The following is a 12,247-nucleotide window of genomic DNA, read 5'->3' as shown; positions in this document are numbered from 1 at the left end:
GGAAAGGTGTCAAACCCAAACTATGCTGAACAGAATGCCAAAAAAGAAAAAAATATATATTTTAGAAGATTGTGATCTCTTAAAAAAAAAAAACTTCTAACATTTATGCACCCAATTAGTTACAAACATGTATCACTTCAGAATTAAACACCAATACAGAGAAGTAGTGCTCATGACTTAACTATGTGTTTGGTTGTTGTTTTTTTATGTAGTTCTGGGTGTTTTTATTTTCTTTTTTACCTGCTCTGGGGTTTTCACCAGAAGAAATCTGGTGGTCTGTAAAATGAGGTCCTTTTTCTTCAGGCTCTGCTTGCTTAGTTGGAGGATTAAAAACATTTCCAGCTGGCAGTGTAGAAGTAGCAAGGCTGCTGGCAACAGAACCACCTGGCAAAACAAGGCTACCAAAACCAACATCTTTCACAGTTTCTGGCGTCATGGATAATGGCGGCTGCACTAAAGCTGTTTAAAGAGGGGAAAATATATTTCAGATTTCATTAATTAATCAATCCATGTGCTAAGTTAAAATAGTAACTATGATCAACACACTGGCATAGTCAAACTTGTAAGTGTTCTTCCTGTCCTTTCCTCAACTGTTTAATAAAACTGCTCAGCTAACATGAGATGTTAGAATTCTCTTCCGGACCTTCTCTGTTCCTCGTAATGAAAACTAACTTCTGGCAGGCTTAGTGCTCCATTTAGTGGCATCTCTGTACTAAGGGCACGTTATAAAATAACGAATACTCAAAATGACAAAATAACCATGGGGAGCCTAAATTACATTAGAAAGCGCTACTGTTTAAAAATAGGGAGAAGACACTTTAAAAATATTTTCATCAAAGGTCACCTATCAGCCAAAAGACAGAGTAGCTCATAAAATAAATAATATCATCCGTGAGTACTATACTCCTCTCAACAATCTAAACAAGACCTAACGGTAACATTTACCCTAGATCAATTATCAGAAGGTAAGGCAGAACAAGGAAGCTAGATTAATGGAAACAGAACAACCAGAATAGAAATAATGTGAATGCTGACACATTATGAAAAGTGTAACCAATGTCACTGAATAATATGCACAGAAATTTTTAAATAAGAACTTAATTTGCTAGTAAATTTTCTCTAAAACCACAATTAAAAATTTTGTCATCAAAAAACATTTAATAACGCAAGCATCAGCACTTAAGAAGTAAATTCCAGTAATCAGAAAAATCATTGTTTTCCAAGGATGCCAGATGAGCGAATGTCTAAACATACCAAAATGATTTGGGCAGACTGACAAGTATGAAAATCTGCTTAAATTACTCTGAAAGTACAGTAAGCTAGGGTCCTTATGAACCCCTGGGTGGTGCAAACGGTTAACAGGCTTGGCTAACAGGCTTGGCTACTAACCGAAAGGCTGGAGGTTTGAGTCCACCCAGAGGCACCTTGGAAGAAAGTCGAGGTGATCTGCTTTGGAAAAATCAGCCATTGGAAACCCTACAGAGCACAGTTCTACTGACACACAGGGGGGCACCACAAGTCAGGGTTGACTCAGTGGCAGCTGGTACTGATAGCATCCTTACGTTCACTACCTTTTGTGAGGAGTTTAGAAACTCAGCAGGTAAAGTGTACTACAAATATAATGCTATAAACATTCCATTTTCAAGATGGGTAGAAAACTCCCTAAAGGTATTATGTCATTTATATGTTAATAAGCAGAACTAATGAGAAGTATAAAAATCACAATTATACGGTTATAATTCTTAGTTCAATTTATGTCACTTAGAACACTCAAGTCACTTACTCAGGCATTTTTGGAATGTTTATAGCCTCACATTTAACTCTAGATTACAACCTGCATAAACCGTTAAACATATAACTGAGCTGTAAAATAGTGATAAAACCACCTGTGACCACGCATGGGAGTTATGAGAATGAAGTGTGACAGTGTAAGTAACCATGACAGCCCTTGGCACACAGTGAATTTCTCTTTCTCCATTAATTAATCTTTGATTTTCTGAAATCAATAAACTGGGAATAAATAACTGGAAGGTAATTGATGAGCTTCTTTGAAAAATGAATTCAGAAATGGGGTCCGAACACTTTAATTTTCAGAAAAAACAAACAATTCTTCCCCATTAACTAACAAAAACAAAGAAGAAATCCCAATGTCATCTAAATATGGAGAGGAAGGAGTTTTATAAAGAAGATGGATGAGCTCAGAAGTTAAGCTCTGTAATTATCATAAACACTTTCCTTACTATTAGGTCCTTGTAGCTCTAGAGCTCTAACTTTGGAGGCAGGCCCGCCTAAATTACTGAAGATGTGTTCACTGTAGAAAAAAAGATTAAATAGACGGGGAAAAACTAATAAAAGAGAGTGTTTAATATTTCTGAAATGTCCCAATAGTAAAAGGAAATATTAATTTAAAAAAGTGAATAAATGTCTGCAAATATTTACTTTGAGGATGGATTTACAGTCCTTCTGAAGTATCTATTCTAGTAAACAAAGTACAGACGTCAGAACCAGACAAGCTGGTGTGCGTATTCCACGAAAATGTAAAACAAAAATAATTCACATATACGAAGTTGGTGCCACAACCACATAGAGAAAATTATTATTTCAGGTGACCTTGGAAAACAGCAATTTGGGTATACATCCTTAGTGAATGTATATTCTGAGGACAAAGAAAGTAGCAGAGAAATCTTAGTTCCAGCAAGTAGTCTTAACTGCTGGTAGTAGTATTGGTTCTTCTACTCTCAAAATACTGTGTATATATTGTAGGATAATGCAAATAAGTAATCATATTAATGTTTTCAGTGATGAGAACAGAGACAAGCATAAAAAATCAAAAGTAGCTAACTAAAAAATCCTATGTTAAATTTGTTTTGGATATGTTGTCTATTCATTTTTTTTTTTTTTTTAATTTTCCAAATAAGAAAAATTCCTAGACTCAGTGAAAACTCAAGAAGACCAAAATGAGACTCTAGTATCCAGGTGGTCATCTAACATACTATGCCCCACTTAGAAAAACTGCTGAGTCTTACAATGAAGCAGAAAATACACAAGATTAGTCTGAGAATAAATTTGGACAAAAAGTGAAGAAGGTCTCAAAAACTAATGTGGTCATGTCAAAACAACAGAAAAGTAACATCAAAGGTCTCCTGTTGTTGTCCAAAGATGGAACATTCTGAACCTAAGAAGAAAAATGAAAGTAAAAATCCAGTAATTCACAAGTATAAAAAAAAAAAAAGAAGAAGAGAAGTGGAGAGGGGAGGGAGAGGAAAAGGTGGAGAAGGAGAAACAAAAGAGAAATCCTTTCCTCCCTCTGATCACTGGATATCTTTGGAAACAATCACAACATATTACTCTGAGGAGTCCCTGGGTGGAGCAAATGGCTAAGCACTAGAGTACTAGCAGAAAGGTTAGCTGTTCAAATCCACCCTGTGGCACCTTGGAAGTCAGGCCTTAGCAATCTGCTTCCAAAAGATCACAGCCTTGAAAACCCTATGGAGCAGTTCTACTCTGCACACATGGGGTCGCCATGAGTCAGAATCAACTTGACAGCAACTAACAACAACAACGTGAGTAGAAGAACTAAGAGACGTTAGGGAGAAAAAAGAGCAAAAAAAAACAACTCATTACTCTGAAATGGCAATTAAAGGAAAAACTTAGCATTTATCCCACCTTTCTTGTCAAGGTAACTAAATACCACTAGTTGGTAAGAAAAAAATTTTCTTTATAGAAATAGTCTAGCTAATAAACATGAAAGGAATTAAAGAAATAGAAAAATCACCACTTTGCAAACTAATGAATCGTAGATCCAAACAACAATGATCAATCAGTAAAACCATCAGATGAAAACTTGAAGGGAAACCTCTAAAGACCAGGTTCCACTACCTGAACGCTGCCATCCATGTTAACACCATTAAGGCTGGACAAGAAGGTACTGCGTGGCTTCTAATGTCATACAGTGGCAAATCTATACAGCACCCACCCGTGAAGTATTCTTGCCAAAAAAGTTGAACCAGAATCTAATCAAGCCTTTGATGCTAACTTCCATTTTATAGGAAATATAAGATGAAGGAACAAATTCAACACCACAATACAAAGAAACAAAAAACAAATCTCTTACATGGGATATAGTATGTAGACATGAAAGATTAAAAAAGAAGGAGGGGCCTAGGCAGGATTGCTCTGGATTAAGAAATTTAATAAATGAAAACAAAACAAGTCATAACATGGGAACCTTTGAATTTTGACTGAAATTAATCATAAACAGCCATTTTTGAGATAATTGGACAAATTTAAATATGGACTAGTTATCGTGACATTTAATTTTTTAGAAATCATGTAACAAAAATGTTACATAATAAAAAAATCAAAACTAATTCACAAGAATGCAAACACATTACTACTACCACAAATAAAGAAAATCCTAAAGTTCTAAAACTCACATGTTGGTACTACCGGTGGGATAGCAGGTGGTGGTACAACAGGTGGTGGAACTGGAGGTGGCATGAAACCTACACGGAAAAAAAAGACCAAAAAATAGTACAGGAAAAATTATTTTCTTAAACCAAAGATTTTAATACCTACGACAAAGTAGTCTTTCACTACTACAACTTTGTTTGTGTACTAATTTTCTATTTAAAAATCACTTTTATAGATTGTTGTTGTAAGCAGCCGCTGAGTTGGCCCCTGGCTCGGGGCAACTCCACGCACAACAGAGAATGACAAGCTGCTGGTTATAGATGAGACCACTGTGATCCACGGGGTCTCTACTAGCTGATTCTTTGGAAAGTCGATCACCCGGCCTTTCTTCCTAGCCTGTCTTAGTCTGGAAGCTCTGCTGAAACCTGTTCCACATCATGGCAGTGCACACGTCTCCAGTGACACAGGCAGTGGCTGCCCATTAAGTGCACTGGCTGAGAATCGAACTTAGGTCTCCCACACGGAAGGTCAGGATTCTACCACTGAGTCACCAATGCCCAAGCTAGGTAAAGAAAAGAGATTCTTATCCTGAGCATTCCATTTATTTATTCATCTAAGTCCTGTAGCACTCTCTAAGGCTGTAAAATCAAAGATGAATACAAACCAGGTAATTTGTTTAAGTGCTAACATAGTGACACCATGGGTAGGTAATCACTGTTTTTCAAGTTGCTGGTCACTTTATATGCAATACTGTCATCTGTCAAATACGGTGCTGTTGTTTCTTTAATATATATACTATTTAGCCACTAACTCAGAATATTTTCATTGACTTTGAATGATACTATGATATTATGTTTTGTGCACTGGAATAAATTTTTAATTTATTATTGGCTTTTTTACGACTTTAAATACCAAATGACCAAACTAGAAATCTGCTTCCTAACATTTTTTAAAATACAGAACCACTAATAAACTCCATGAGAAAATAGCTAAAAATAAGGGAAGAATAAAGATATGTGATTTTTCAGCAAACGATGATAGGCAATGACTTTGTAAGATTTATGTGGTATGGTTTTTCAAATAATCATTTATAAAACATCCTGAACAAAACTGAGTTTGTAACTCACAAACACAAAAAGTATTTGACAAGTGTTAATTTTTCAATATTTAAAATATAAAAAAGATAAAATTCTGTAGGACAGAATAGACTGCCCCACAGAGTTTCCAAGAAGCACCTGGTGGATTTGAACTGCTGACCTTTTGGTTAGCAGCCATAGCACTTAACCACTAAGCCACTGGGGTTTCCAAAATTCTTATTAAAGCCAATTTCAAATTATCTATCATACCACAATTTTTTAATTTTATGTTATATGAGAAATTACAACGGTTCTCAATGAATCACTTTTTAGTTTTACTGGCAGTTTCTAGGAAGTCCATCCAATGACTAAAGAACTTAAATTGCAGAAATCAAAATATCTCTTATCACACGTAAAAAATTCTTCATGTTCAAAGAAAAATAAAAATAGCTTGAGCCTTTCTGTATCTCTCCCTTATTCTTCTAACCTCCTATGGCATAATACTAACAGCTCACCTCTAAGCTATGTACGTAATTAATTCTAAAATACATGTTACATGATTCATTGTTTTTACCTAAAAACACTGATTCGCGGAACTTTTGTTTATCAAAAATGTACTAAGTTAAAAAGTACTCTAAATTCCATAAACATTTCAAAGCACTTTAGGGTATCATTTCTAGTGTCAAAAATGGAATTTAATGATTTTTAGGTGGGATTATCTATAGAAGTTAATGGAAACTTTCTGATGAATGGGTGATAATTATAGAGAACTTTCACATAAAAACTTCAGTAAGAATTTTAAACTTTTAAAACAGTAGTTCAATGATTTGAAAAGATTTCAACTTCCTTTCTCCAGGACTTCGAACCAGTTCGTTCCAGTATGAAGCCCTGCTGAGAATATGCCTTTGCACGGCAGATATACTGAATTAGCATCTACAGTCTAACTAGATCCCCAGGTGATTCTTATGTATAATAAATTATGAGCACCACTGCTCTGCTCGACTACTGGTCCTCAGAATTGGTCCCTAACCAGTAGCATTAGCATTGCCCGGGAACTTGTTGGAAGTTCTCAGCAGAGGTTCGAACCTGAACACTTCTGAAGGTCTGCCTTTCTCTGTCACTGCTTCTGTAAGTGTGGTCTCCCAGAAATCTGCATCACCTGAGAACCCGTTAGAACTGCAAATGCTCAGGACCCACCACAGACCTAATTAAGCAGCAACCCTGGGGATGCCGCCCAACCTCCCCATCTGTGCTTCTGAAGACGTCCTCCACATGATTCTGATGCATGCTAGTGTTGAGACCCACTGCTCTACGGCACTCAAGTCTGGAAGAAGAACAGCTCCAATAATACTCTGAACAGGATCTCTGAAGGGCAAGGTGTCACCAGAATTCCTTACCAGGAGGTGGCTGTGAAGGATTAAAACTTGCTCGTAGAAAAGGAGGTGGAGGCAGTGGACTGAACCCAGGAGGAGGAACCGGCATCGACACAGGAAAGGCTGGTGGGACTAAACTAACCGTAGGCACGGCTGGCGCTACTGGAATCTTTTGTGGGTAAAAAACAGAAAGTCCATGCATCATTTTATCTACCTGTATGATTACATTTTGGAGCAAATAAAGGTAAATTATTTCAATATCTTATTTAGGTAGGTAACAAATACCATTACAGTCATTTTTTTCCTATTGTATACCTGTGTTGTGAGTAAACCTCCTTAGGACAAAGGCAACACAATTTTATTTGACAGTTTACTTGGAGACTGTGAAATCTATGTTACATTCAAATGATTTAATGGTCATCTACTTGAATACTGAATATCACACTCAATTTTAAATTGCCACCTCCCACCAAGTTTAGTAACACCTAGCTATGCTATGCAATCTAACCACCATTACAAAGAATGTCAGTAACAGCTTTAGAATGGCGTGAGTTTCCCATACATTTATTTTCTAATCCCAACATAACAATCTTTTACTCATCCTATATATAAAAAAAATATAGTAAGTCCCAAATACTTATCTGCATCCTGGACCTCTCCTGAATTTACACAATACCAACGGTCTTTTCAACATCTCAACTTGATTATCTCAAAAACATGTCAAATTTAATGTGCAAAACTGAACTCCTAATTGTCCTTCCCAAAATGACTCTTCCCACAGTCTTTCCCATTCTCAGATAGTGATAACTCTATCTTCCCAAGTTCTCAGATCAAAAGCTTTGCCTCTGCTCTTTCTCCCAAGTCCACCTCCAATCACGACAGAAAGTCCCATGGGGCTACCTTTAAATATGTCTAATATCTGACCACATCTCGTCACCATGACTACCAGTTCAGCCTGAGCCACATCACCTCTCACCTGATCACAATCATCTTATAACTGGTCTCCCTGCTTTTATCAATGCCCACTGCAACCTATTCTCAAAATAGTAGCCACTCTTTAAACTCTAAATCCGACCAAGTCACTCCTTCGCTCAAAATCCTCCAACGGCTCCCCCCGCCACTCACTTCACTCTGGCCTACTTGCTATTCCTGGAACACCCCAGGCATGTTCCTGGCACAGAGCCTTTAAAGCACCAACTGTCTTCTGCCTGGGATGCTCGTCCCCCAGATACCCATGTGGTTCCTTCTTTCGGCTTCTTGAAGTCATTGTTCAAATGTCACATTCTTAATTACACCTACCTTGACCACTCTGTTGAAAATTGTAAGCACCTATCCAGGCATCTCTGATCGTCACTACCCTACCTTTTTCCTTCCATGGGATCTCATCACCTTATTTATTACATATTTTCTGTCCACCCCATTGAGAATGTAAGTTTCACAAAGGGAGGGATTTCTGTTTCTTTTTTTTACTGTGTACCCCCTAGCTTGGGTGCCTAGAACAGTGAATGTCACAGAGCAGAGCAGTCCCTCAATAAGTATTTGTTAAAAAAGTAAGCATTTAAATATGAATGATACCATTTCTGAAAATAATTTTTATTCTAAAACTGTTTAACTAAATTCATCAAAATAACTTATTGTTCTATCAATCTGAGACTCATCAGAAAAACACGAATCTGAAGAAAGAAAAACAATCACACAAGTTCTCGGGAGCAATACTTTCATATTTACCTACTTTGTTTTAAATTTAATGTGAGTAGCACAACAATAACCACAATGATAAGCACAGCATCAGCAAAACTTTAAAAAGAAATTTTAAAGAAAAATTCTTTTTCCTAACATTCCTGAATAATATCTGTTCTAATATGGACAATTTTCTCCAAGCTTTGTTTATAAACACATGCATAAAACACAAATGTAAACACAACACAGACACAAAACAACCCAGCACTAACCTGCAACATAGCAACAGGTGGAGGGAAAACCTCTGCCTGGGTTGTGACAACTGTCTCCTTTTCAACTGGAGGTGGTGGACTCTGAGTTGTCTTGACTGTCTCTTTAACAGGTTCAGCACTTTTCACTGTTTCCCACTCTAAACAAAATATTTGAAATTGATTTCCTTTGGATAGGTGCGACTCTTCACTTTCTTTCCACGTGTACAGTTATTTCACATCTAACTCACTCTTCATCTACTTTGGTAATCAGTAAAGTCACATCTTTAGGATGTGTCCACAATTGCCCAGATAAATGAGGAGTCCTAAAGCTTGACATGTGAGACATAAATGAAGGACACTAAAAGATTTGGTCTCAAATAAACACTCAGAAGTGGTATGATATGTATCCAAAAAGTTGTCTGTTATAAGAAGGATTAACCTCATTCTACATTTTGTCATAACATACAACTGGGGAATACCAACAAGTATGAACCCAATACAGTATAATCGTTCTGAAAATATGACCATGCAAAAATGTAACAAAGATGTCTTCCAGTGGCTCTCCATTTTACTCAGAGTAATGATCAAAGTCATTATAATGACTTAGGAGACTCTACATGATTTTACCCCTTTGTACCTCTCTGACTTCATATTCTGCTACTCCTTCCCCACTCATTTGCTCATGCTCTACTGGTCTCATTATTTTTGAATACAGGCTTTGTACCTACTCTCCCCCCTGTATGGAATGTTCTTTTTCCCAGATAGCTGCGTATCTTACCCTGTCATTTCCTTCAGGCTTTTGCTCAAATATTAACCTCTTGATAAGGCTATTTCCATCTGAGCCCTTGGGGTTCTTACCAGTATTTACAGTTTCCTGGTCAATCATGCCTCCTTCTGCAAAACCTTCCAAGTCATCCACTTTAACTTTTTCCCATGGAATATACGTAACGCCAAGATCCACGTCCCAGAATTGTTTGTATTCTGTTTTTACACCTTTGTTTAAAGCCCAGGCGATCTATTGGGATTGAGAAGAAGGAAGAAAGAAATACACATATATTAAAAACAAAGGAAAATGTTCAAAATCATACTTGAACAATGAAGATGCAAATAAAATTATTTTTAAAAACCAGTTGAGACGGTAAAAACACCACTGTTGGAAGACTAGAGGACAAAAAATCCTTTTTTCATGTATCTTCTATATTTGTGTTTTTAAAATAAAACATTAGATGGAGATGGGGTTCATAATACGGGATGTATTTCCACTTCTTACTGTAACTTAAAATGACATACTTCCAGAGACAATCCAAGTCTACTTTTTGCTATTTAATGTGAATCTATGTTAGCAACTATAATGTTCTTGTTGTTATGCAGTCAAGTTGGTTCCAACTCACAGCGACCTTGTGTACAACTGAAGGAAACGCTGCCCAGTCCTGCGCCATCCTTATAATCGTTGCTGTGCTTGAGCCCAGTGTTGCAGCCACTGTGTCATTTCATCTCATTGAGGGTCTTCCTCTCCTTCACTGACCATCTACTTTACCAAGCACGAAGTCCCTCTCCAGGGACTGATCCCTCCTGATATAACATGTAAGCTTGTCAAACTGCAAAAGCTCTGTTCAGAAAGTGGTGCCTGGCTGACTCAGAGAATTGTGCATGTGTGACTTCAAAGATCTGTTTGACTAAAATTTTAGTTATGACAGTTATTTTTAGCTATATCTAATTTAATACCTCAAACCAAAAACCAAACCCTCAACACAATACTAAAATAATGTTTCTGACTAGTCTTGCCAGTGATGTTAAAAAAAATTAATTGAATACAGGGACATTCTAATAATCCAAATGAACAAGTAATATGATTCTTCTGTATGAAGAACTTAAAGCTTTAACATACATTAAAATGTTGCCCTGCAACCCCACCTCCACACAGTCTCACCTTGATGACTTTGGACCCAATTTTATACGATCCAGAACTAAGTTTCTGAAGAGCCCGAAATGCGTCTTGTCGGTGAACCATACAGACATAAGCACAGCCCCTGGGAGGAATCATCTATGAAAAAAATTTTTTTTTAATTTTTAACTGCTTTTTTAGAAAGGGTATAAGAAGCACAATTAGTCCTGGCACTTTACAGTTTTAATAAAATGGAACATTAACTAATGACTAATGGTGTCATAGTTGCTGTCTGCCATTGAGTCGATCCCAAATCACAGCGATCCCAGGTGACAGAGTGTACTGCACCATAGGATTTCCTTTTTTTTTTTTTAAGTCTTCACAGATGGACGGAGATCGCCAGCCAGGTCTTTCTCCCTAATACTCCAATTCAGTTTTGATAGAACAGATTAGTTACACAGTTGTTATCCCCTTTCTTCCTCCTCCTGTTTATTATTATTAGTACAACTCGTGACTTAAAAGCACTAGAATAGATTTTTTTAAATCTAACTTTTTTTCTCTTTAGTATTTCACGTAGACTCTGTAATGGCTGCAGTAACTGCAAAATACTGGTAGACTCAGGTTTTACTAACACGGACAAGTACAGAGTATTGATTTTTCCCAGACTCTGTTACACAGCAGCAGTTAGGGTTCATAAAGCAAGGCAGAAATATGTAGGTCTAAGAAGCATTTTACACTTTTCAGGCTTTAGTTTGAGAAATCAAGAACTACCGTGCTACTTATTTTCTTAAAGTATTTCCAAAACTTCATTTACATATTTGCTGTATGTTTATACCACATGTACAATCACTTAGTTTAAAAATCCCAAAACTTAAAACCTAAGTTGGTCTCATGCTAAGCCATGATACCTTTGAAATCCTGTAATATTGTGTGTCAATTAATAAAAATAAGGAGCCCTGTTGGCACAACAGTTAAGCCCTCAGCTGCTCCACAAGAGAAAGACCTGGAGATCTGCTTCCGTAAAGATTAAAGCCAAGAAAACCCTATGGGGCAGTTCTACTCTGCCACCTGGGGTGGCTCTGAGTCAAAAATTGACTCGATGGCGCCCATCAATAACAATAAATAAACAGTTAAAGTATATATGACCACATACAGTCAATACTACCAAATGAAAGTGAAGTAATATTGTACAGCCAACATATTTGTGCTTCTGGAAAAAGCTTTTAACGTGAACAGGAAAAAGCCTCAGTGTAAGGATCAGACAGAACATTTTCTTTACAGAGGGCATTTAACTATCCTGTATACTATCAGACGGCAACATAATCTTTGATGTACTAATTCAGTATTCAGTGCACAGCATTTCGGTTTGTCTCTCTGAAGAACTCAAAATATATTTACTCAATGGCTAATAAGCACTATTTGTCAAAATAAAAACCTCTCAGCCTTGCTGAAACTTCAAGTTACTGTTTTCACTTTAGTACCTATCTTCTCAAAGGAGAAGTCTAATGCCTTATATACTACTCTTGCAATGTAGCTCCAGCTCCTTACCAACACAATGAAAAGTACTTT

At 36.8% G+C, this 12,247-nt stretch overlaps 1 protein-coding gene across 3 annotated transcripts in view; it reads right to left on the bottom strand.

Annotated features, from left to right (window-relative positions):
- SCAF8 (SR-related CTD associated factor 8) overlaps nucleotides 1-12,247 on the bottom strand; it is a 168,116-nt gene that overhangs the window by 75,405 nt on the left and 80,464 nt on the right. For all 3 annotated transcript variants that reach the window (XM_049904397.1, XM_049904389.1, XM_049904391.1), the window contains 6 exons: nucleotides 10,724-10,837; nucleotides 9,652-9,808; nucleotides 8,815-8,951; nucleotides 6,887-7,031; nucleotides 4,437-4,505; nucleotides 241-459 (listed from right to left, as the gene is read on the bottom strand). In XM_049904397.1, coding sequence (XP_049760354.1) covers nucleotides 241-459; nucleotides 4,437-4,505; nucleotides 6,887-7,031; nucleotides 8,815-8,951; nucleotides 9,652-9,808; nucleotides 10,724-10,837 — 841 coding nt within the window. The remainder of the gene's footprint in view (nucleotides 1-240; nucleotides 460-4,436; nucleotides 4,506-6,886; nucleotides 7,032-8,814; nucleotides 8,952-9,651; nucleotides 9,809-10,723; nucleotides 10,838-12,247) is intronic.

The sequence above is a fragment of the Elephas maximus genome, chromosome 1, assembly GCF_024166365.1.
Source record: "Elephas maximus indicus isolate mEleMax1 chromosome 1, mEleMax1 primary haplotype, whole genome shotgun sequence".
NCBI lineage: Eukaryota > Metazoa > Chordata > Mammalia > Proboscidea > Elephantidae > Elephas > Elephas maximus.
The sequence above is the reverse complement of the archived record's forward strand: the minus strand, read 5'-3'. Positions and strand labels throughout refer to the sequence as shown.